Source organism: Zootoca vivipara, chromosome 7 (assembly GCF_963506605.1).
Source record: "Zootoca vivipara chromosome 7, rZooViv1.1, whole genome shotgun sequence".
Lineage (NCBI taxonomy): Eukaryota > Metazoa > Chordata > Lepidosauria > Squamata > Lacertidae > Zootoca > Zootoca vivipara.
Window position 1 is genome coordinate 65,457,507 of NC_083282.1, and position 26,771 is coordinate 65,484,277.

At 43.5% G+C, this 26,771-nt stretch overlaps 2 protein-coding genes across 2 annotated transcripts; both read left to right on the forward strand.

Annotated features, from left to right (window-relative positions):
* The first annotated feature begins 1,536 nt into the window (after positions 1-1,536).
* KLHL12 (kelch like family member 12) lies at positions 1,537-22,105 on the forward strand. The gene is made up of 13 exons (XM_035121678.2): positions 1,537-1,844; positions 3,366-3,605; positions 5,066-5,219; positions 6,863-7,080; positions 8,757-8,906; positions 10,168-10,282; positions 13,383-13,489; positions 14,875-15,070; positions 15,239-15,397; positions 16,354-16,452; positions 16,697-16,883; positions 17,611-20,547; positions 22,074-22,105. The coding sequence occupies exons 2-12, from the start codon at positions 3,423-3,425 to the stop codon at positions 17,735-17,737; spliced, it is 1,695 nt and encodes a 564-aa protein (XP_034977569.1). The 5' UTR covers positions 1,537-1,844; positions 3,366-3,422; the 3' UTR covers positions 17,738-20,547; positions 22,074-22,105.
* On the forward strand, positions 20,909-23,698 carry RABIF (RAB interacting factor). Its single transcript, XM_035121677.2, has 2 exons — positions 20,909-21,063; positions 22,074-23,698. The coding sequence occupies exons 1-2, from the start codon at positions 20,911-20,913 to the stop codon at positions 22,317-22,319; spliced, it is 399 nt and encodes a 132-aa protein (XP_034977568.1). The 5' UTR covers positions 20,909-20,910; the 3' UTR covers positions 22,320-23,698.
* The last annotated feature ends 3,073 nt before the right edge of the window (positions 23,699-26,771 follow it).

Genomic DNA, 26,771 nt, shown 5'->3' on the forward strand with positions numbered 1-26,771 from the left:
CCACAGTTTGGTCAGACTCATGTTAGTAGCTTCAAGAACACTGTCCAACCATCTCATCCTTTTCTTGTACCCTTCTCCTTGTGCCCTCAATCTTTCCCAACATCAGGGTCTTTTCCAAGGAGTCTTCTCTTCTCATGAGGTGGGCAAATGTATGGGAGCCTCACCTTCAGGATCTGTCCTTCCAGTGAGCATTCAGGGCTGATTTCCTTAAGAATGGAAAAGTTTTGATCTTCTAGCAGTCCATGGGATTCTCAAGAGCAGGCATCCCCAAACTGCGGCCCTCCAGATGTTTTGGCCTACAACTCCCATGATCCCTAGCTAACAGGACCAGTGGTCGGGGAAGATGGGAATTGTAGCCCCAAACATCTGGAGGGCTGAAGTTTGGGGGTGCCTGCTCAAGAGTCTCCTCCAGCACCATAATTCAAAAGCATCAATTCTTCCACGATCAACCTTCTTTTTGGTCCAGCTCTCACTTCCATACATCACTACTGGGAAAACCATAGCTTTAACATACGGTCCTTTGTCAGCAAGGTGATGTCTCTGCTTTTTAAGATGCTGTCTAGGTTTGTCATTGCAACAATACTACTACTACTACTACTACTACTACAACAACAACAACAATACAGTAGTCGTGGCTTTTTCCATGCCTCTGCATGCAATCTGACCTAAAGCCCAGGTCAAACTCCGGCCCAGAAATTGAGGCTGCTTTCCCCCCCAAAAATGAAGTTTTTTACCTATTTTTAGGGAAACCGAAAAAGAAAAAGAAAATCAATGCTTCTATTTTTTTAATACTGATTTTTATTGGATTTTAAAAACATAATTAAGCAAATACACCAACAAACACATACATAGAAGAAGAAAAATCAAAAAGAGAACAGAAAAAGGGGGGAGAAAAAAAAGAAAAAACAAGCTTTAATACATCTAATTTTCAAATCATTATCTTGCAGACTTCCCCATTCCCCCCCTTTCTGATCTTCAATTTATAACCTTTTAAAAAAATATCCTTTATCATAATTTTCCAATCCTTAACTCAATTTTTCTTACATATATTATACTGCCCCCTCCCCCGCCCCCTTCCCAAAGATCCCCCTGCCACCAAGGAATCCTCGGGTGTAGTAGGACGGAGGAGAAGGCACTAGGCAGTCCTTTTTCTCATTGAAGCCCCCACCCCACCCCATCCCGCATCCCAGCACCCCCCCAAAAAAAGCAACGCTTCTTATTTGGGCTGGGATTTACAGCTTTTCCAAAACTCCGTCCGGACGTCATTTTCGACGAATACCTGTTATGTCCGGGAAATTCCGGTCATATGGCAGTTTAACGACGGCAAGAAAAGAGCAGCCTTTCTTTCTTTCTTTTTGTTTTACAGCGTTCGGGCGGAGTTATCCAGCCGGCGGGAGTTGGCGTCGTGCAGCTTCGTTGTGAATCCTGTTGCCTAGCAACCGAGGCCGAGCCGAATCCATCCGCCGCGCTTTTTCCTGTTTAAAAGATGGTTCCCGAAGCCTGCGGTTTGGCGTCCACCATAGTGACGTCATCGAGGCGCGCCAGATGCGAAGGAGGAAGGAGACGTGTGGGCCTGAGGAGCCGAGCCGGGAATCTCTCCCCTCACGGGGAGGGTGCGGCGGTGAGTTTGGACGGGGAAGGCCCCGAGGGCAGAAATGCTGCGCGGCCTGCCCCCTTCCATGTGCTGCTGAGCGGAGCTCCTGAGCCACCGCTCCCTCCGAGGGCTTCCACCGGCCCAGGGGAAGAGGTCATTGAAGCCCTGGGCGAAAAGGGAGAAGGAGAGCTTCCCTTTTCGCTGAGCCACAGCTCCGTTCCCAGCCGTTGCTGAATAGCCAAATATATAGGTACCAGTATTTCAAAATAGAGATCTTGCCCTGCTGTGGGTTTTGGCGACCGCATTGGTTATACCAGTACCAAATTGTGTAGCTAAATCTTCGCCTAGTAGTAGGTCAGGAGTGGGAGCCGTTTTCAGTCGGAGGGCCGTATTTATGGCTTTCTGGGCAACCTTCTGGGAGCCGCATGCCTGTGGGCAAAGTCTGTAGCAAATTTAATTTTTGCCTTTGTACTGTTAGGCTAGTTTCTACACACACACGTACACGGCTCTCTAACCTCCACCCAGAAAAGCGTGAAGCATGATCAGAGGTCAGGGATGAGTTCCAACTAGGATAAATACTTGGGTGTGAAGCAGGGGAAGTGGCAGCTATGACATGGGGAGGCACCTGAAGGTCCAACAGAGAGAGCCCTGGGGAACTGTATTTGGCCTCTGGGCTAAGATTCCCCAATTATGTGCTAGGTAATGGGACCAATTGCTTGATCTGAGGTATATGAATCTCATTTAGGAATGCCCAAGAATTGTAATGTTATGTGGGAATTAGGTTGGTTGGAGAATTCAACTCCAAGAGAATATTATTCCCACACTGGAATGCCACTGGAATGGTCAACGAATCTCCTTAGTTAACACAACTGTTTGTGGTAGGGAGCAGAATTAGCTCTGAAATGGATGTTCTCTGCTCACATTATTTGCAAATGCTACTGTCTTTGAACCATTACTTCAGTTGCTGCAACTAAACACCAAGTAAAACTTGTGTGCACAGTAAGTTACCTGTTGTTACATTGATAAGCTAGGGGTGGCTAGGAGGTACAGTATAGCTTTAACAACCTTTGAAACAAGAAAGATTAGGCTACTATATTCTGAGTTGTGCACCCTTGTTTTGGAGTGAATTCCATCAAATTCAGTGGTACTTGCTTCTATGTAATTACTACAGCAGATAATGATTGTTGAGTATCAACTATAGTAAGTTCTTGAAGGTTTATTAACATACATTTATACACTTTATAAAACAAAGGCAGAGGCTTTCATTGTAGAAGTCTTGTTCTATTGATCTACATTAGGAAATAGTCATATATTTGTGTCTCTTTTTGAACTTACAAACTTACATGGGGGAAAGTTAAATAGGTGGCAATATATGGTTTAACTTTGGCCACACTGTTGCGCTTTCCTGGACAGATGGTTCTCCACTATTGTCCTTGCACTTAATCTTGTCTTTGTCTTTATTAGTCTGTAGTTCTGAGATGCTTTGATGTTCTACAATTTGCCTAGCATACATTTCACTGTTAATAAATGTGTACTGTTCTGAGATTTTATTGTCTTCAAACATAGAATTTCTGTGTTTTATGATATGCCTATGCTTCTGTTAGGTAGGGATGGTGGTCATCTGAATGTGGTTGAGTAGCGCAATTAGAAGTGAATCAAGGTAGACGACAGGCCCATGGGATAGAAGAGAGGACCAGCAGAAACCAAGATCCTCATTCTCTACCTCTTTCAAGCTTGATGCCATTAGTGAAGCAGACTCTTCTCTTAACAGGTTACTCATACTCTGAACCTACCTTCTCAACGCTATTGTTGACTGGAGTAATTCACTATGGCTCCTAAAGATATAATGACTAATTCTCATGCCAAGTCCATTCTCAATGCAATGAACTCTCTACGAAAAAGTAACACACTTTGTGATGTGACCCTTCGTGTGGAGCAGAAAGACTTTCCAGCCCATCGTATTGTGTTAGCTGCTTGCAGTGACTACTTCTGTGCTATGTTCACCAGTGAGGTAGGCAAGATGCAGAGTACACACATTTTTGTTTTTATTCATGCAAATAAGAAAGTTGCTTGTAATACAACTTAAAAGTCCAAAAAATGTCATTAAGGTTGCAATTCTGTATGCATTTATACCTTGCTCTTCACCAAGCAGCCCTAATGCTCATTACGCACAAAACCATGTAATACAGGCATCCCCAAACTTCGGCCCTCCAGGTGTTTTGGACTACATTTCCAATCATCCCTGACCACTGGTCCTGTTAGCTAGGGATCATGGGTGTTGTAGGCCAAAACATCTGGAGGGCCGCAGTTTGGGGATGCCTGATGTAATACTTTTCACTTACTCAGCAATTAAATCCATCTTAAATTGCAATCAATGTCAACAACAGCACTGCAATAGGGAACATCAGGTCTTATCCTGTACCCCTAAAGATCTAGACACCTGCCATCAAAAGTCATACTAAGTCAAGGCCATTTGCCCCTTGGATGGGGGGCATTCCAGAACCTGGGGGCCACCACAGAATTGGCCCTCTCCTGCACTGCCACAAGAATCATATGGTGGCAGTGTTGCTAGCCGATCTCAACATCCCAGTACAGTCATATCTCAGGTTACAGCCGCTTCAGGTTGTGAGTTTTTGGCTTGCGCACCGCGCCGAACCAGCAAGTCCCAGTACGGGTTACTTCTGGGTTTCGTCGCATGCGCAAAACACTAAATCACACTTTGCACATGCGCAGACCCACGCATGTGCAGATGGAGCGCTGCAGGTTGCGAATGTTGCGGGTTGCGAACGTGCCTCCCGCACGGATCACGTTCGCAACCCGATCGTCCACTGTATAAGAGAAGTTAAATTGTAGGCTTCCTAATGTTTCAACTTTATAAACACTTTAACTTTCTTGGATATCTGGTCTTTAAAAATGTTATCTCTGTTGCAAATCCACACTTTTAAATTGTTACTAAGCTGGCTGGCAAATGTGTTTTGTCTTCTGGTCCACCAGGAAGGAAGCTTTACAAATGTTGGTGGTTCTTTTTTAATTTGGCTGCAAGTGACCCATGTAAGTACGTAATGGGTAAACAAGCCATGCAGAATTTTTGTAGGATAGAAAGGCATTACTATGTTCTCCTCTCAACCCTGAATTCAGAGTAATAAGGACATTGCTGTGATTTATATGTAGAGGTGCATGTTAATTACTTTTGGTGAATTAATTTGCCTGCCCTTTGACAGAATATATTTAAAGCATGTTATTAAACTCTTTGTTTCTCTGATATTTAAAATAACACTTTTCAAAGTATTATCCTTGCACCAAAATGTCTGTAGGGTATTTGTTATATGTTCCATTTGCTGAAATATTCATGTGAGATTAATGATTTGTATCTCTTCCTCATTGCCCACACTGTAGTTTTCCAGGTTATGTTTTGGAACCCTGTAAAACCCAGGGAATAAAAAAAGTACTTCCCTTGTTTATAATTCGCAGCTTTCAGAGAAGGATAAACCCTATGTGGATATTCAAGGGCTAACAGCATCAACTATGGAAATATTGCTGGACTTCGTATACACTGAGACCGTTCATGTGACAGTGGAGAATGTTCAGGAGTTGCTTCCAGCAGCCTGTTTGCTTCAGCTGAAAGGTAATGACAAAAACATACAGTATAGATCAGGAGTGAAGAGCTTTTGAGAATCCTTGATCTGTATTGCCCATTTTTAGAGATTTACAAAGTTGTGAACAGAATAAGAAAACAAATATATTTAGACTAATAAAAAATATAAAACCAGCAGCTTCTAATACAACATGAGCCTAACCTAGTCTAAATGCCCACATGAACAAAAGCATTGTAGCTTGAGTGAACCTATTCAATTGAGTGTGTCAACCACTCAGGTAATATGATTGAAAATGCCACATTGCAGATACCAGTGGGGTGATACTTTAGTGCAGCGGTTGTCAACCTGGTCCCTACTGCCCACTAGTGGGCATTTCAGGATTCTAGGTGGGCGGTAGGGGGTTCTACGGCACAAGCTGAATCGTCCTTCCATCGAGCACTGGTGGGCGGTAAGGAAATTTTACCATCAAGAAAGATGCATTAGTGGGCGGTAGGTATAAAAAGGTTGACTACCTCTGCTTTAGTGGGTTGGGGTCTGAAGAAATATCTTGAACCATGCTCTCAACGGGCAGAAGGTGCTCCAAGGATTCACCAGAAGTGTAGCTTGATTAATAAGGAATGTCAGGAACAATATAAAAGTCAAGGAGGCTTTCTTTTTAAAAAAAGAAATCTTGCCCTAATGAATAAAAGGATCGCAAACATCTCTGCTTGTTCTTATTTAAGCATAGTAAAACATGTTTCATCAAGTGATGTGGGTAGGGATGTGGTGTTTCTGTGGTTTCATGCCTCATGCTTTGATTTTGTAATTGGACAGCAAATAGGAACTGTTCTCTAATGCCACACTTTTTATTTAGAAACTGAAATTTATAAACTGCCTTTCATAATGGATTCAAAGGCAATGTACAGAAAATTATACAACCAGCATTACATATAAAATCATATTAAAACCCACATTACACCATAGTAAAAGGTATATACTTTTACAAATTTTCATATGGGGACTCTTTAGTGAGAGCGTCTCCCCATTTTAAGATTGTTAAATTTGAAATTATAGACATACTAGGAACTGCACCCCTGCTAGCATTGCTTGCCAGCACCACTGCTCCTTACCAACCCTCCTCCTTTTAAGCCTGGCCAAACCCCCATCCCTGTTATGTAGCAGTTTGCATGGCTGCCCATTGGCCACACAAACTTTAGCTTGATGACATCATTACAATTTTATTATATACTAAGATCCTGAACATTCAGTTATCTGAGTTCTGGGGGAAATGCAATCCCGAGGACAAATGAAAATCCTGAGAACAAATGAAATTGTAAAGCTGCAGTTGATTAGTAATTTGGGAGCATTTTCTGGGTAGTAAGATATTTATGTCTTTATGAAAGGGTAGAGATTTTTTTTTGTAATATAGATTAAAATACAATAGTTAATTAAGAATGTATTTTACTGATGTCACACCATTTTCAGAATTTATTACCACCAAAAAGAACCCCAGTACTAACTACCAAGGAAAATGGCAGGCTGGTTATGATAAAAAGATGGCTTTTTATTTACCAAATTTGGTGTTTGTTAGAAAAATGGATGGATTTGTTAAGCACAGTTTTCCCCCCTTCTTAAACACTTTTCAGAACAGTGACTTAGCCCTCTGAAGTGCAAATCATGTCATTTCTCACAGGAGTGAAGCAGGCTTGCTGTGAGTTCCTAGAAAGCCAGCTGGATCCTTCCAACTGTTTGGGGATTCGAGATTTTGCTGAAACACACAATTGTGTTGACTTAATGCAGGCAGCTGAGGTTTTCAGCCAGAAGCACTTCTCAGATGTAGTTCAACACGAAGAATTTATTCTCCTAAATCAAGAAGAAGTGGAAAAGCTAATAAAATGTGATGAGATTCAGGTAAAATATTCCTTCTTGTTGTCCAAAACAATGCTATTAAGTTCTAGTATTTGACACGGGAACCAAACACTACCTAGGAATTAACCGGTAAAATACTATGGAACTGACTGATGGAATTCATACTTTGGAGGTTAGTAATTTACAATCCATGAGCACTTGTAAGATCTTACTAGAATTCTGAGAATCCTAGTTTTCATTTCAATATAGAAGCAAGTTGGTAGCCTTTAGAGTTACCAAGATCTGTTTAAAGAAGCAATGGCAAAAGAGAGAATGTGAACAAAAAGGGGCTAGAATGGATGCAAGGCTAAAATTCAGAATTCAGGGCTGAAAAGGGGGCAGGGTGTAGGATGTACAAGATGTAAATCTGGAATAATCAAGAGGAGTTCTTACTTGCTTCTCCAGGAATGCTCCCTGCATGACACAATGTGGGGGTGTCTCCACAAGTACAGGAGGTTTCCTGTTGCAAACAGTAGTCCTTGAACTCTCAGAGGAACATGAGGATGACCAGAGCTCATGCCCTTTTCCCACCATGTGTGTGTGTGTTAAACCAAGATTCTGAATGTCCAAACAGGGCTTTTGAGGCACACGGTGTGGGGATTTTAACAGTTGGTCCATGCTCTTTAAAAGTTATAAATCAATACTTAATTTTGTGCTACAAAATCATTGGCAGTAAATGAATGATTTAAAATTTGTGGAAGCTGTTGAAGATGGTTAAAGTGAGAAGTTCAGTCTTGCTAGTTACTCTGAAAGATTTTGAAGCATTTTGAAAGGCACCAACCAGATTTTAAGCACATTTGTGCTTGTAGATATGATCACCCTTTTATCAGTGGGAAAGAGCCCTCTTTGCACTACACTCATGCTAACCCTATCTTGTTAAATATATGTTTGCCTAGGTTAACATCATGGGATATATTTGCTTTATGAACAAAACCTGATTGTCCCCCTCTTAAAAGAGCAAACCCAAACAAAGTTGTGTTGGGTGTGTGTGTGTTATTGTTTTTTACTTTGATATGGATTTTAGTGTTTTTATGTTGTAAACCGCCACGAGATTCTCAGATATAAGATTAGTATAGAAATTTAATAAAGAATAAAAATAAAAGGGACTGCACTTTCTTCAGAGAAAATGCTTTTTAAAAGAAAAACATCTTGCATGGTCATAGTGAGGAATGTGTGCTGGTCTTGGCTTGGGGTACTGTTTAGCGAGGGTTGCAGGGGGATTGTTGCTGTTAACCGATTAATTTTTTCTATCCTTATTTTTAAATCTTGCTGTGATTTATGTGGAAATTGTTCAATTTGGTTGTGTACTTTTTGATGTGTTTATTGTTTTTACTGCCATGGTTATATTTGAAACTATGTAATTTGTTTCATGCTGTAAGCCACCTTGAGCATGGTTTTAGCTATGGAAAGGCGGCATACAAATAAAAGGATGTATCATTGACATTGTCGTGCAACTGTGACAAGCATATAATGTGCAAAGTTACACATTTCCCCCTCTAGAGATCTGCCTGTGTTTGCTTTGCAATGTGGATCTTGCTTTCCAACCCCCATAATTTTCTGTGCAAATGCAGCTTCCCCACACCAGAAGTACAATCTATGCTGCCCCCCCTTAAAGTAGTCCCTCCTCCCGTATCATCTATTTTTCAAAAGACTGATTATTCCCATGCCTTTTGTTATAGGTGGATTCTGAAGAGCCTGTCTTTGAGGCTGTTATTAATTGGGTAAAGCATTCAAAGAAGGAACGGGAAGCATCCCTGCCAGAGCTTCTGCAGTATGTGCGCATGCCACTACTCACCCCACGCTACATTACCGATGTCATAGACACTGAGGTAGGGCCCGTTGCCCTATTAAGCAGCTCATGGAATAAGTCCTGCAGAACAACAGCTGTATTTAGGAAAACCTCACTCATAATAGTAACTTTGTAATGTGGTCTAGCTGATCCCTTGCATATATACATGTTAGAATATGGGAACAAAAATTAGTACCCCTGCAATTCTCCCTTAAGAGAAACCCTAACCCCTAACCCATCTGCTTTACTGTATAAGAACTTGAAAAATTATCTGAAGCAAGTCAGCTGAACATGCCTCTCAGCAGTGAAATGAATGACCTAACCTAACTGTTCCCCATTTCCCCTCCTTCCTTCAGTATCATGTATTAATACTGGAGGTAGCCATGAGTTCTGTGATGCCTAAACATAGAAATGAGAAAGACAATCCAATTCTGGTATAGCCGTTGTGCAGAAAGGGGGAAACTCTGGTCTGTACATCATTAGTTGTGTTTTGTTTTTTTTAAATTTCCCCATCCATATAAAAAAACCAACCATAATTTTCAGTTATTTTGCCACAGGCCTTAGCTATTCAGATGACTTAATATAACAAAATACAGTAACATCAGTTCTAATAAATGTAATACAGCTAATTTGCAATCTACTACACAAGTCAAGGTTTCTTTGACAAAAATTTGCAGCTGCCATAGAAACGTTAGGCTGCTTTCAGAGTAGCCTTCTTTTTAGTATTAGCAAGTAGGTAAACAAGATTTTTGCAATTTTGGCCAGTAACTGAGGAAGGAATTTCTATGTTGTATCCTTGAAAATTAGGACAATAGAAGGAAGCTCACAGAAGGTTACCTGCCACCCCTACCCCAGGCAGTCCTTTGCATTGCCTCAAAAATGGGACCTTCCTGAATGGTGTGGGATGAGGCACAGGGCTTTGCTAAAGGAAGAGAGAATTGGCCAAAATCAAATTCACAAATCAGTATCCTTAGTATATAATTTTTACATTCAAACCAATTAAGTTAATGCAAAGGTCTTCTGGAACCAGTGAAGTTTTAATCCTGGAAACTGGATTTGAATAAAGATTTCTGTTGCATGCTCCACCAGCATGGTTTTTCCACATGTTTTATATTACAGTACTTGAATTAATGTAACTGAACTAATTTTAGATTAATTTCATTAAATATTAGGTTTTTTTGCAGTGGGTCATAGTGTGCAAGTATTTCCATTCTTCTACTAGCTATAGGGTATTTTGAAGAATTGTAAAGGTGTATAAAGAATTGGATAAAGTGAAAATAGTGCCTGTATGTCTTCTCCAGCCTTTTATTCGATGTAGTTTGCAATGCAGAGACCTTGTAGATGAAGCGAAGAAGTTTCATCTAAGACCTGAACTTCGGAGTCAGATGCAAGGTCCCAGAACCAGAGCACGTTTGGGTAAGCATCAGAGAAGTACATATCAAAATAGCTGGGAAAGGGTATGGTTTAATGTCTTCTGCCATTTGGCAGGCTCGAAATGAAGCAATGTTTCATGTATACAAGGAGTCTGTTCTTTAGTGTACCTGAACTTTGGAACTCTCTGCCTGTTGACATTACACAGGTACTGTCACTGTAATCCTTTAGATGCCTGTTGAAAACTTTTGTTTCAGTGGGCCTATCCAGACATATAATTTTGATATGTAATCTGTTTTTAATTTGTTATGCTTTTATTGCTTTTAGAGGTTTTAACTGTTCTTGAAATTTTTAAAATAAGTTTTCTTTTATGTTTAATAATGTTTTTATTATGGAAATGCTTGCTACCCAGGACCTTTTGGGAGGAAGGGCAAGATATGATTTTAAGAAGTAAATAAAACTGTGCCTTCAGACTATCCCTGGAGACATAGGGAATGATGTAGGGGGGATGCTGGTTGTGTGCACAGACCTAATAAACGTGTAGGTACAAGGACCCAGACAGCAGCTGCATGATACAAAAGAAGCACCTTCACAGATTTGTCTAAATAACTGCTTTATAGGAATAACCAGTGCTTTTTTTCTATTAAAAAAACACAATGTTTAGGGGTACTCTCTCATTTTGACCCAAGAAAATCCCAATTTTATAGTTCAAATAGGGAAAAATAAATACAGTAAATGGACAAAAGGACAAAGATTCACAAAATTTTTAGGGGTATGCATATCCTTGCGTATCCCCAGAAAAAAAGCGCTGGGAATAGCAGCTGTTGCCCCAAACACACCTTTGGGGAAGTAAAATTGCTGAAAGCTACCTGTAGTTAGCCAATATATTCATTTACATACCTCAGGTCCTGCACAAACATAAACAATGCTCAGAAAACAAATAATTTTTAGCTAGGTCTTTTAATTAATTGGATTAGTGTGTGTGTGTGTGTGGTATAGATGGATGTTAACTGTCTTGCAAATACTTCTGCAAACTGTCTAGCCTCAGAAAATTTTGCTAGCCTATACAGTATGTCCATACTTGCCCACATGGCATATGTGACTTAAAAGAGAATGAAATTTGTTAATACTAGCTTGCATGCATGCCTGGAAGCTATTGCTATCACGAAAGACAGCCATATAAATTGCATCTTACAAACCTGGTATAAATGATAAATATAATTTTTAACTTGTATTCCAAGCAAGAGAGAATCTCTGTATATGATAAACAAGCATATAAAAATACTTCTGCAGTATAGTATTTAATATTACTCTCAACTGAAGCATTGTGTAATGAAGGCTTGTTAGAAGAAAATGGAAGTAAGTTATTACATGATATTACAGCTCAGTGGTAATTTTCAGATACTCAAACCTTTGTCTGACAGGCATACAGATACTTACTATTCTTAGATTCTGTATAATGCTGAAAATTCAACCTAAATTTGTTAATGACAAACTGATGATGCTGGGAGAAATTCAAAGCATTTTTTTTTAAGACAACATGTTCAGGATGTTCTGGAAAGTGAGCAAAAAGACTTCTCATGTGGTATGGCAAACATCCTTGAAGCTTCACTATTATCTTCCGGATTGGAGCAATTAACTGGAAATTAATAGAATGGACTTGCCAAGGGCAAATATGGTTAGGAAACAAAGCCCAAGTGCACAGCTGCAAAATGGGCTGTAAGGTTGTCAAGAGAGAGAGATGAAGATTATATGGCACAAGCTAAGCATGAGTCATCTGTGTGGTGGTGGTGTTGAAAAGAAAAGAGCAAGGGTTATTGGCTTGGATTCACAGACATAGGAAATTAATACACTTCAGTTGGGCGTTAAACCAAAACTAGATTCTTATTGTCACACTTATCTAGCCTTTAGTAGATTGATGGGCAAAATAACAAGGCTGTTGTTAAAATAGGATTTACTATTCCTCACAATCATGTAAGAAAAAGCAAAACACAGTGAAATACACCAGCTCATAGATAGGTTTGCTTAGATGCTATTGAAATAATTTTTTTAAAAAAAACATGCTTAAGCGTCATGATTTGCAAATTGTGCCCTGTGTTTAAAATGGAAGCAGTATAGATTTAGGCATAATTCAGGGGTCCCCAGACTTACCGTGCGGCGGGCCGGAGGGCAGGGGAGTGCGCGCGCAGCGGGCCGGAGGGCGGGGGAGTGCGCGCCCGTGCGCATGCGCACACGCACACGGGCGGGGGGAAAATCGCCGAAAATCGCTTGTGCGTATGCGTATGGGCCTCCCCCGACCCGGAAGTGCACCAGAAATGACCTCTTCCGGGTCGGGAGAGGCCCATACGCATGCGCACAAAGGATTTTCGGCGATTTTTTGCCGATTTTTTAGATCGTCGCTGCGCCGCGCGCCGTGAGAGCGGGCAGCGGCGGGGGTCGTCACGGGCCGGATTGGAAGGCCGATTGGGCCGCATCCGGCCCGGGGGCCGTAGTTTGGGGACCCCTGGCATAATTCAAGGGTGGCAAGTGGAGGGGGGACTACTAAGACTACAAAGTGCAATGAAATCTATTGCTTACTAAAATAGTCAGGTGTCTCTTGCTGGAGAGATTAAAAGGGTTAGGCAACCTGTCAAGAGTGGCTTAAGGGTATGTGGCCTTGTATTTAACAATTTACCCAGCAGCCATAGGAATTCTATGTAGATGCGTTAAAGGCCTGACTGAGAGATGGGTTGCTCCATCCTTCTCAGTCTGCCCACTTGGTTTCCAGTCTAGCAACAGAGGAAGGAAAGTCTCTTCCTCCACAACCATCACAGAAATGCAGTGGGAGAATGAAACACCCTATCCTTTCACCAGCCTGCAGTTTTTTAGTAGCCTGCCTTTCCATGCTGACCACGGGTGATGGACTTCTGTTCTCCACAGCTGGCATGGAAATGCAGGCCACTAGCTCCTTAGCAAGTTATCAAAAAAACAAAATAAAGGCTAGTAACACTTGTGCTTTTATTTTCAAGGCTGAACTAGTGTGTCACTCTGTTCTACTATTCTTGACCCACTACTTAGAGTTAAAGTGAGCATCTGTACATCAATAATGGAAGTAAAAAATATATACTCTCGGGTATTATCCTTAAAGTGGTCTGTTTTTATTCAGGTGCCAATGAGGTTCTCTTAGTAATTGGGGGCTTTGGAAGTCAACAGTCACCTATTGATGTGGTGGAGAAATATGATCCGAAGACACAGGAGTGGAGTTTCCTACCAGTATGTAATTGTTTGCTTTATCACTTTTTTTTGCAACAGTAAAATACCAGGTACATACTTTAATAACACATGTTTGACCAGTCTGATTAAGCTTACTAATGCTAACTGCACTTACTAGCTAATGCATGTAACAGTGTCTCAACACGTTGTTTTTTTAAAGAGAGATGAGGGAATTTAAAACAGGGAAGCAGCAGTTGGGAGTGCTTTACCATCTCCCTGCCCTCTGTTTTTCCTCTCAGATTGCTTTTCCTCCGTGGTGTGGACATACATTTGCAATTGAAAATGCTTCTTTAGAACCTTGTGGTTGGAAAAGTTGCTGCAGGGAGGGCTTCACAAAGATGTTTCTAATGCAGGCATCTTCTCCATGTAGGAAAATGGATAAACCCTGTAGTCCCATTGTTGTGAAATTGTGGGCTGGATTCGGCCTGGCAAACCAATGCAGGTAGCTCACCACACCTTGGCAAAAGCCGGCCATCCCTTGCAGCACTGAGCTGAGAGGTGTTTAACCCTCTGCAATGTAGGATTGTGTGTATCCATCCACATGTATGTCTCAGTGGCATGGAGTTTGCTAACATCTGGCTAAAAAGGGGGTTAGCCAGCTCTGCTGTACAGCATCATCTGTGGGCAATAGTACATGTGTCTCTGACCACCTTCTGTGCTGCAGGAGCTGAATGGTGACTTCTTACCAAGAATAAACTGCGAGTCAGAAGTCCCCAGTTCAAATCTCATCTCTTCCTTGAATTCATTGGGTAATCTTGGGCAAGCCACACTCTTCCATTCCCACCAACACTCCCCTAATAATTTCCACCCTCCTTTGAGAGGAAGGCTTTTAATAAATAAAATAATAAAATAAAATAATACTGCCCTTTTTCGCCTTCATAGGGCTAGTATAAGGATTGTCCAGAAAAGGCATGTGAAACTATTTGAACCCATAAAAGCATTGTACGTATACACAGTAAATGTTAGAAAGGCCTCTTGTGTAAAGTAGTCTGAGATGAAGAACTGGGGAGGTTCTGGATGATGATTATACTCACAGAGCCATCTGAAATTTAAATTAATGTTTTCTAAATCCCCTGGTGAGCTGTTTGCTTTCTTTATGTCAAAATCTTTTAATACTCACTGCATTCCATTGAGGCTCTTCTCGTCTCACGCAGAGAACCTCAAAAGTGTGCTGCATACTGAAGAGGTGAATGTGTGAAATTGAATATATTGAACATATTGTAGATAAACAGGATATATAGAAATGATAAGCCCTGACACATTAGTGCAGCACCTTGTCTATATTGATCACATTATCTCTGTGTGGCATCACTAGGAAATTGCAGGTGCCCATCATACCTAGAGATACAAAAAAAAATTGCTTCCACTTTTTTCTTTATGCATAGAGTATCAGCCGTAAAAGACGCTATGTTGCCACAGTTTCCTTGCATGATCGGATATATGTAATAGGTGGTTATGATGGCCGTTCTCGCCTCAGTTCTGTGGAATGTTTGGATTATACATCTGACGAAGACAGTATCTGGTACTCTGTGGCTCCCATGAACGTTCGACGGGGCCTAGCAGGGGCTACAACACTAGGAGGTATGTATTCTAATTCCCCTACTGATAATCATTGCTGGAAACAATCTTAAGTGCATTCATTTTTTCAGGGAAATTCATTCATTTATTCAACCGACATAAATGCATATTTGTAAAATACTGATTTTAAATATTGTGATTTGTTTAATTCAGTTACCTGCTGTGTTACAGACATGATCTATGTTTCTGGAGGTTTTGATGGAAGTCGGCGCCACACCAGTATGGAAAGATATGATCCCAACATTGATCAGTGGAGTATGTTGGGAGATATGCAGACAGCTCGAGAAGGAGCAGGACTGGTGGTTGCTAATAATGTTATCTATTGTCTTGGTAGGTAAACCTCAGTGTATTTACAAATTTTTATGTGGCAGTGCCTCAGCTGCAGTCTGGTGAAAAGACTATGCAAGAAGCTGTAATTAGGAAGTGATCTTGCTAGTTTCACAGCATTTGTAAGTTCTGTTTTGCCCTGGAATGCCCATCAAGTATGAAAGGTTTCTTCCGTGGAAAGCCTTTGAATTCAGAATTCCAATATCTGAAAGCAGTAGGCTCCATGTATAAACGAAGAAACAGAGCAAAGGCAGTGAATTTTGCAGGACAGAGCTCAGGAATTGTTGCATTGTGTCAGTCCTGTATCTTTTGGTTTTGAAGAGGTGACTTAATATTTAAGAAACCATCCCAAAGAAATCCTTAGTAGGTACTTAAGAGTTGTCCAGCACAGTAGATGCAGAGCCCTCAGCTCCACAGGCTCCTCAGCCTACCCAACCCTAAAGCCTCTGCCTCCAGAATCCAGATGCCCAAGCCAGCCACTGCCACTACTGGCCACCTTACTTCGCCAGCCAGCTTGGGGATCTGCTGCTTCTACTGCTGCCAGTTAGGAGTCAGTCTGCCAGGAGGAGTGTGGGAGCAAGGAATGTTGGTAGAAGCAGTGGACAGATAATCCACTGCTGCAGTCGCCACCACCAATCCCTAGGCTGGCTTGCTGCTGCCTTCCTCTTCCTGCAGTCCTCCTCCTGCCAGTCTGACTCTTCATCCTAAAATGTTTGGCAACAGCACAAGAAAGTCTAAGCCTTTCATGATCCTCCCTGCACTCCTCTGACATCAGGAGAGGAAAAGGAGAAGTGGAGGCAATGGGGAGATCAGGGAGATCGTAAAAGGCTTTTGGTGAGTTCTTAAGGGGATGTGGGTGTTTTTTGTGCGAAGGTTGGTTTGGTGAGTGAAGTGAGCATGGGCAATAGCTCCTCATAAAAGTAATACAAGTAATTTAATGAGTTTCTCTATGTTTTCAGGTGGTTATGATGGTCTGAACATCTTAAATTCTGTAGAGCGATATGATCCCCACACTGGGCACTGGACAAATGTCACTCCAATGGCCACAAAGCGCTCAGGTGAGAGTCCTGATCAGGGTGGGGAGCTGTTGGCAGTATACCAGCTTTCTTTAATTTAATAGGAAGATTACTTTCCCCCTGTCAGCTTTGCAGTGGTAAACTGTGACTATTAAAAGAGGCAGGCATTGATAACTTCACCCACCAAGGGGCTTGTTAATTTTCAGAAAGCAAGAGGCACAATCTTCCATCCTGATATGCCTAATTGTGGGATTTGGTGCCACATTCCATGGTTTTTCTTTTCCAGGAGCTGGAGTAGCCTTGCTAAATGATCATATCTTTGTGGTTGGAGGGTTTGATGGAACAGCACATCTCTCCTCTGTGGAGGCATATAACATTCGCACAGACTCATGGACAACAGTGACCAGCATGACAACCCCCCGCTGTTATGTTGGAGCAACAGTCCTGAGGGGACGACTTTATGCCATAGCAGGGTAAGGGGGCCAAGCTTCACTCAGAAATACCTGTAAGCCCTAGCATATTAGATGCCCAGTAACAAGGCAAAAGGCCCATCTGATACAGCATATATCTTTTTTGCACACTGAGGCACATGATCAAGATAAAAAATGCAGGAGGGACAAATGCTGTTGCGCTCAGGTCTTGTTTGCAGGCTCCCTATAGGTTTCTGTGAGAACAGGATGCCAAAATAGCTGAGCTACTGGCATACCAGGCGTGAGTCTTCCTTCTGTGAAATTGTAAGCTGTGGTGGGTGGGTTTGTGGTAACATGATCCAAGATGGACATGGCAAGTGTTTCCTTGCACTGACCTCTCACAAAATACAGTCATACCTCGTGTTGCATCAACTGCGGGTTGCGTTTTTTCGTGTTGCAAACACGGCGGACCCGGAAGTGTTTACTTCCGGGTTTCACTGTGCGCTCATGTGCAGAAGTTTTCTGCGTGCTTCGTACATGCACAGAAGCACTCTATTGTGCTTTCATGCAAGCACAAAAGCGCCGCTCGGGTTGTGGACTTTTCGGGGTGCAAATGGCGCCCCGGAACAGATCAGTTCCACAACCTGAGGTACCACTATACAAGAGTTCTGTCATCGTATGACTTAATAGGGATGGGTGTTCCACCGCTCCAAACTATTATCAAGTCATCTCCTTTTTAAGAGTTCCAGACTTTAACATGTTCTCATCAGTAATCTTCTCTCACATGTAGGTACGATGGGAACTCGCTTCTGAGCAGTATTGAGTGCTATGACCCTATCATTGACAGCTGGGAAGTGGTGACATCGCTGGGAACCCAACGGTGTGATGCTGGTGTTTGTGTGCTGCGTGAGAAGTGACCTTAGGGGGAAGGCCTTACGAGAGCACGCCTGTGGAACAAAGAGACTACGGGAGAAAGTACTGGCTCACTTGCAGCTATTGCTCTTGGAGCTGTGGATGCAGTGAGCATTGCTAGCTGGCCTTGCGCTGCAGACCTTCAGTCTCATTGTCAAAGCTACTGATTCCATTTAAAAAACAATCCACACACAAGGCACTTTGAACTGAAAACAGAAAAATCACATGCTCATGTAATGCTAACCCTGTGGAAGCGAGTTGCCTAAAGCAGTAAAGGTGTCTATGCCTTCTGGCCTGCTGCATCTCTAGAGCATTGGCACACACAAGGAAGTTTGAGCATGGCACCAACGGTTTGTGCCTGAATGTTTCCATGTACCAAATATGCTGCAGTGCAGACATACTGTTTGTGAGCATTATGTGGGCACACTGGGTTTGTTTTTGGATGCTTTTTACGTTCTGCACAGACTTCCCCATAGTGCTGGGGAAAAGAGCCAGGAACACAGGCTGATGCATGCAACTGATAAAGACTGTGTGTTGGTGTAAGCAATCTGGCCTTCCACCATAACGGAAAAGGGGGCAGTGGAGACTATAGCCTGCTGGAATATTCAGTCTTATCTGCTGGGAAGAAAGGCAAGCAGACAGGAAGAAAATACTGAATTTCATGTTTTTACCAATTTTTCCTGAAGAGAGGGTGTGTGTTCTAGTAGTTGTGAACCAAAACCTGTTTACATCTGCTATCTAAGCCACGTTTTTTAGTGTTAGTGGAGCAGTGAAGTAGCAAATCTTGACATATTGGCAGGAAAGAGTATAATGTGCTCTGGAAAGGGTGCATCTGCCCAGGCCACTTAGGCTGCATTGCAAATGTCCCTTCAATCTCCACAAATCACTGAACTTCTCTTCTCAACCCCACACTGGTCTTAAGCCCGATACCCTGTGCAGGCCTTCTGCATGAGCATTGTCAGCACAGGTTGTCTTACACTCAGCTTTTATTGTGCTTCTGCTTTAGCACCAAAGTAGGAGCATGATATTTCGTTAAGAGCACACTAATGTTTACAGTGCATTGTAGTTTTACCTGGTGACATTTCTCTCCATACCCAATTACAACAAGGGATTTCACGTGAACTGGAACATTTGCTCAAGGCATCTTTTGTGGCATATTTATGATTCTCCTTGCCTATTTTAATACCCCTCTGGTGTGTTCTGCAGCTTGTACTAGATATGTGAATTCACACACCACATTGCTGAAATGGACACCTGAGCCTGTGGATAATGCGCCTCCAACCCCTCATGGATGTGCCCTAAACTTTCAGCATGATCCTGGAGCTCTCTCTCTCCCATGACCCACTGAGCCTCTTCCTGTGTCACACAGCTCTATTGGGAGCTAAGGGGTGAATGTATTTATTTGCTGGGTGATCTTGACTCCTTGCTTTGGGGATATGGTAGCATGGGAGAATGATGCACTTTCAAATAACACTGAGTTTATAAGTCCTGTCCTATCACATCAGTGTTTGTGATTCATTTCTTACGTATTTTTTAATAAAAGTATCTCTGGTACATGTGAACATTTGGTCTCTCTAAGTAGGTTGCCTTTATTTTTGCAGTGCTATTCTCTAAACAAGTTTTTAAAATCTAAAGCCTTTGTTGGTGAAGTGCACCTTTTATGTAAGCTTCTTGTGAAGAGGTGCCAACTGGGCATTGGTGGAGTCTGCATTTGCCCACTTTTCTCTTAAGTTCCTTTTTTTCTTTTACATATTTCTTAAAGAGAAAGTAAAGTGATAGGGATTAAGAAAATGTTTATAGAATAATAGAATTGTAGAGTTGGAAGGGACCTTGAGGATCATCTACTCCAGGCTTCCACAACCTCGGCCCTCCAATGTTTTTGGCCTACAACTCCCATGATTCCTAGCTAGCAGGACCAGTGGTCAGGGATGATAGGAATTGGTAGTCTCAAAACATATGGAGGGCTGAGGTTGAGGAAGCCTGATCTACTCCAACCCCCTGCAATACAGGAATATGCAGCTGTCCCATATGGGGATCAAACCTGCAACCTTGGCATTATCAGCACCACACTCTTAACCAACTGAAGATTATTTTTACTTTGATGCGCAAATTGCATTTGTGGCTTTCTTAATCTTGCATATCTTCGGATCTCCCTTTCCACTCTTGCTTACATTATAGTATGACCCCATTGTGCTTTTCAGGGAGGGAACTGCCATCTATTAAGGCAGGCTCTGAATGAAATAATTAATGCATCTCATTGTCTGGAAAAGAAGTTGCCAAGAAATAATTCTGTGTGTTTTCCTACTCTTTTGAGCTCTTCCACTTCTCTCTGTAATATCTTACCACCATAAAAGAGATGCCGGGAGCTATAGCCAGGTACCATCGTCCTTATACAAGAAGCCACCATATTCTTCCTCTTTAGTACTGTATTTTTAATCGAACTCAGTGAAATACGTTACAGGAGAGGAAACGGGGTAGTAATCTGAACACAGAACCCATGGGCACAATGATTTGTTTGGAAGGCACAATGGCCACATGTGTGAATGGAGTCACGTTTTATTTTGGGACGACGACTTTCGGTTACATCTACCCCTCCAATCCCACCCGCCTTTGAAAAAAAAAAAAACAAAACCATAACGGCACCTATGCCAGCCTTCAATAATTCCCCAGTTGGCAAACAGGAACAAAGAAGAATCAGCACTAGCAGGGCGTTCTTCTCAAAACGAAGTGGGATGTGCGCTACCACCTTTCCTGGCATAACGGGAAGCTGCCTTCCATCCACGCAGACGTGTTCATGATATCTTGGAAGCTGCCGGTACAGTACTGTGAACAAGGGCACAGACATTTGCTCATCTTCCAACCACCACCACCACCCCGGGTTCGTAGTTGATTAATTCAGCCGGCATCTACTTTTACTATTTCCGTTCAATATTATATTAGTACTTTAAAAAAACAAAAAAACACCGAACTGGTGCAACGGCAGGATTGGGCGGGGGGGGGAGAAAAAGAGGAGCTTTTAGCATTTAGGAGCGCTGGGCGTAATTTGCGCGCGCGCCTTGCCGAGACGGCCTCCTGGAGCGGCAAAGGGGAACAAAGCAGGGCGCCTCTGGTCCCCGCTGCTGCCGCCCGCCCGCCCCGCGGTGTCGCCCCGCCCTCGCCCTCTTGCGCCTGCGTGGCTATGGCGGCGCCCGGTTCGGAGATGGAGGCGGCGGGCGCGGCGGGGCCGGAGGAGCTGGTGTGCGCGCGGGGCCGGAACCGCAAGGCCGTCCTGTGCCAGCGCTGCAGCTCCCGCGTGCTTCTGCCTGGCACCGCCACCTTCACCCGCAGAGAGGTAGGCAGCGGGCGGGAGAAGGGCTTGTTGGGGCGCCCGTCCTCGGCCCGCCTCGTCCGGGTGCCGCGAGACGGCTTGCCAGGGAGGGGTTTTCGGAGGAGCTTCCCCGGACTCTCCTTTTCGTCCGGTAGTGCTTTGCTTAATAAGAGGAGGCAGCCTGAGGTAGAAATCTCTGCCTAGCCCTGAAGATCCCTCGGTGATTTCGGGCCAGTCATTCTCTCAGACTCGCCTAATGCTACCTTGCAGGGAGGTTGCGAGTTAAAAATGGGATGGGGGGGGGGGGTGATATCTGCAATGTTGACCTTGTTGAAGGCATAAGTGAAAATAATGGCTATGAAAGGCGTTTCCGCCAAGAACACTGCCTCTGTTTCAGAAAGACGCTTGGCAACTTGTCTGACTGCAGAATGGGAAGACTGAAAAGACACCCTGCAGATGCTAAGAGGCATATTATTATTAACACATGCTTTACAATTGCCTAAAATGAAGCCCTGAATCCAAAATCTAGGTGGAGAGCCTACTTTGCAGCCAGAGGCGTACCCAGGCTCCCTTGCACCCTTCGGAGTCAGCTGTCTCGCCCCTGCCTTCCCTTGCACCCTTGGCAAGGAGATCTATTGGTGCGGAGAGGCACAATTTTTCCACCCTCCCAGGCCTGCGCCCTTGGCAGGGGCAAACCAGCCAGCTCCTAGGTACGCCCCTGTATGCAGCTAGACAGCTTGTGTATGCTAGGGGAGGCTGACCAGTGCTATTGGACTCCGTTTCCCATCAGCCCCAGCCAGCATGATAAGTAGTCAGGGATGGTGGGAGTTGTAGTCCAACAACATCTGGAGGGCCACAGGTTATTAGCCACTCTTGATGAATATTCAAAGTAACAGTGAAGAGACAGGGAGTTGTGTGTTTGGGAAACTGTAGAGAGCTCTAACTATCCCATAGTAAGTCCCAGCATATCATGCCAGCCATGTTGCTCCTTTCGCAGTAAAAGCAGCTGACTTGCTTATTTTGTTGCTTGACAGCTTTTCCTCCCTGCTATGAAGAAAAAGACTGCACTGGTGGGTAACAGTGACTTGGATGGGGATGTCCTACAGGACCACTGGCTGGTTGATGACATGTTCTCTTTTGAAAATGTTGGCTTCACCAAGGATGTTGGAAATATAAAGTTCCTGATCTGTGCAGACTGTGAAATCGGTCCTATTGGCTGGCACTGCTTGGATGACAAAAAGAGTTTTTACGTGGCCTTGGACCGTGTGTCCCATGAATGATGTGCTGGCTGGTGACCAAAAGATCAATGATCTTCCTGTCGGCTGGTTCGGACATGTTATAGCTACTCGCCTCTCTAGCAAACTGATGTCTACTTTGTAATGCCAACATGCAGCCTTGAAAACGGCTCAAGAATGGTGCCCTGCCATGTTGCATTGAAAGAAGTGTCTGCTTATATTGTTTGTCAAGTGACTTACAACTCCCTTGAATCCCTTCTTCCCCACTTAATTCTTGCCCTGAGTCCTGTTCTTGTCTAAAATCTTGCAGATTACATTGGTGTAATTTGAAGCAAATATTCGCTTTATTTAATTATTGAATGAAAGAATTTTTTTGAGATAAACTGAACCATCTATCCCCTGTAAAATGAGCATATTAATGCAACTGGAATAATTCTTTTTTGTTGTTGCTTTTGGGCAGTATCATATCCAGAGAAGTATGGTTTTCTGCTATATTTTGGACCAAAGGGTGCATACTTTTGACTTTAATGTTTACAGACATGACTGCTATATCTCTGTCAATTGACATTTTATAATTTCTATCTTATAATGGTTATTGAAAGCCAAGTCTTGGTTGCAGGACTTTTTAAATGTGGGAAAATAAATCGAAGCTTTTGAGAGTGCAGAAAGAAAAGTACAAGAAAAGAATGTCATTGGAGGAGCTAACCTCCTAACCCTTTACAAATATTTGTATTTAATTAAATGTAAACCAAGCTTTTCAATTTGTATGTTGTGATCTTTCTATAAAATGTTGCCAGAGACAATGAACCTAATTAGCTAATTAAAAACACAGCAAATCTTGACAAAGAAAGAATGCTTCAGTTGGATTTACTTCTACTTCCCCGCAGAGGCCTTTTTTTATCCATTTTTTCAATAACAGTGATGGATGGGAAAAGGGACAGGAGTACCTGTTGCCTTTGCTGATGCTGGAGTGAGAAACGTGACCTTTCCTGCAAGGAGCTGAGCGGAACAGCCTGCCAAAATGGGTATATACTTTGGAAACCTGGAGAGAGTAAGGCATGTGATCACCTACAGCAGGCATCCCCAAAACTGCGGCCCTCCAGATGTTTTGGCCTACAACTCCCATGATCCCTAGCTAACAGGACCAGTGGTCAGGGGTGATGGGAATTGTAGTCCAAAACATCTGGAGGGCCGAAGTTTGGGGATGCCTGACCTACAGCTTGTCTCCATTTGAACAAAGAGCTTTCCCAAACTAGTTCTCCAAAGGAATTCTTAATGTCTGGAGGCGGTTCAGTTCACAGATCTTGGGGGGGGGGGGTGCCTATGTCATCTATTCCTGGGGAACCGAAGAATTTGAACGTCTTAAAAGGAAGAACCCAGCTGACTATGAGAATGACGAATAATCTGACAGATAACAAAGAAAACAGTTGCCAGCATTTATTCTTGGCCTCAGCTTGTTGACAATGAATATGCAAATATTTAAAAAAAAAACACTGGTTCAATAAACCTCTTCCTGTTCTAACAACAACAACAACAACAACAACAACAACAGTGATGGATAAAAACAAAGTAGCACATGTAGAAACACCCGTCATAGGAGTTGAGAATGTTTAACCTGGAGAAGAGGAGACTGAGAGGAGAGATGATAGCCATCATTAAATATCTAAAGGGGTGCCACATGGAGGATGGAGCAAGCTCGTTTCCTTCTCCCGAAGCTAGGACCCGAACCAATGGATTCAAATTACAAGAAATGAGATTCCAATAAAACATCAGGAAGAACTTTCTGACAGTAAGAGCTGTTTGACAGTGCAAGGACTCCCTCGAGAGGTCGTGGACTCTCCTTCCTTGGAGGTTTTTAAGCAGAGATGGGGTGGCCATCTGCCATGGATGCTTTGGTTGGGATTCCTGCATTGCAGGGGGTAGGACTAGATGACCCTCAGGATCCCTTCCAACACTACAATTCTGTGATAGATCAAAGGAACCTTTTGTAAATTAGAACTACAAAACATTGCTAAAGGACTTCATGAAGAGAAATGTCCAATGCTTTTGTTAGGCAAAAATATCCTAGCCCAGCAATAGCCAATGTGCTGTTTTCTAGCTATTGCTGGACTACAACTCCCATAATCCTCGACTGCTGACCATATTGGCAGGGGCTAGTGGCAGTTGGGAGTCCAGCAACATCTGGATTTTGGGATACCCTGGTCTAGTGCAGGCATCCCCAAACCGGCTCTCCAGATGTTTTGGCCTACAACTCCCATGATCCCTAGCTAACAGGACCAGTGGTCAGGGAAGATGGGAATTGTAGTCCAAAACATCTGGAGGGCCGAAGTTTGGGGATGCCTGGTCTAGTGAGTAGATTTATAGTGCCAACACCCTGCTTAGTTGAGAAAACCCAGCTTCAGAGCATCCCCAACCTCTCCTGAAGACCTCTAGCCCTCTATGGCATTAGTTCTATTGCTGACGTGCTCTTCACCATCAAAACATTTCTCCTAATTTAGTTAAAGTCTGCCCTCCTATCATTTAAACCCATTAGATCTTGTCCTGACCTCTGGGACACCAGAGAGGAAGCCATTGCCCTTCTTGGCAAGCATCTGAAATGACCTGGAAAATAAAACAGAGAGGGCATGATGGCATTTCCATTTCAAATGTACACCTCATGGTGGCACTACTGCTCCAGGGCTGTAGTGTGGACTTTTTAGCTTCTGTTATCCAGCACTTGTCTTGCAAATAAGTGAATGTGTCCCTGTTAAAGCAGTGATTATCTCCAGTGCAGCAGCTTCCTTCATACCTCTTTACTACCTTTTCTGAAGTGGCTGATTCTTCTTGACCTCTCAGTGGCTTTTTATACCATTGGCCATGTTATCCTTCTAGGCCATCTGTAGGAGGTAGGAAGCACTCCTTTGCAGTGCTTCCATTCATATTCTGTGGCAGCTTCAGACAATAGCCCTGGGTGACTTCTGCTTGGGCCAGAGCTAGCTTTCTTGCAGAGTCACGCACAGTTTAGTCTTAATTGTCCATGCTATTTCATATTTGTACGAAGCCACTGGAAGCAGCCATCAGGATTGGAGCGCCAAGTCACCAGTATGCTGATGTAACACACAGTGTTCTCTTTTCCACTGCTCAGTCAGTGCCTGGAGGTGGCAGTGAGCTAGATCTGGCCCAATAATTCATCTTAAGTGTAGTGTAGCACCGGTAGTTACAGTGTTGGATTGGGACCTGGGAGGTGGGCTCAAATCCCCAATCAGCCTTGAAGTTCACTGGGTAGCCTTGGACCAGTCACTGTCTCTCAGCCTAACGTACCTCACAGGGTTGTTGTGAGGATAAAATGGAGAACCAATATATCTGCTGCCTTGATTTCCTTGGAGGAAAGATGGGATAGAAATGTAATATAAATAAACTGAAGCTGAATCCAAACAAGGCAGAAGTGCTATGGGTGTCCAGGAGGTGGCAGAATTAGCTGTTCTTGATAGGGTGCACTTCTTTTGAAGTGTGTGTATTTTGGGGACACTCCTGGAATCGTCTTTTTTTGTCACTCAAGGCCAAGGTGGCCGTGGCTAGGAAAACCTATGTCCAACTTCAGCTTATGTACCAACACAACCATTTCTGGATAGGAATACCTTGGCCATAGTTATTCACAATCTGATAAGCTACAACCTGATTTGCTGTACATGGGGCTGTCTTTGGAAACTGTCTTGAAATCACAACTAATGCAAAATGCTGCAGTAAGAATATTAATCGGAACAGCAGGCCATAAGCACATTACTCCTATCTTGAAAAAACTACACTGGTTGCTAGTTGTTTTCTGGGCCAAAACCATGGTGGTTATTTTGATGTTTAAAGGCCTAAATGGTGTGGGACCCAAATAGCTGCAAGAATGTCTCCTTTCAACTCAACCTACCTGTGCTTTAAGACCAGCAGGTGACACCCTCTTGGTGGTCCCTAAGCAAGATTGTGAGTGGCCCAGGGAAGGGCCTTTTCTATGGTGGCACCTTGCAAGTGGATCACTTTTCCTACAAAGGTGCACCTGGCTCCACCTCTTTATAGTTTTAGGCACCTGGTTAAGATGCACCTCTTTCAGTAGGCGTTTGGAGGATAAATGGATTACAGTGGTACCTCTAGTCAGGGCTGTCCCTAGGCCTGGGCTGGGTGGCGCAAGACGCCAAGGTGCCTGACCATCAGGGGCGCAGAAGGGGCGCCGAGCGCTGGTGTCTGCCTCCGCGCACCTCTGCTGTTGAGCGGCTTCAGGCCGCTCTCCAGAGGCGCGCGGGGAGCGCTGGCCTGGGGCCGCCAGAACAGCTGAGAGGCGCAGCGCGGCAGCCCCAGGCTCGCGCTCCCCGTGCGCCTCTGGAGCTTCGCACGGGGAGTGGGAGCCTGGAGCCACCTCCTCCGCACCTCTCAGTTTTTGAGCGGCTTCGGGCCACTCTCCAGAGGTGCGCAAGGAGCGCGAGCCTGGGGCTGTCTCCTCCGTGTCTCTCAGCTCCCCGCGCACCCCTCCTG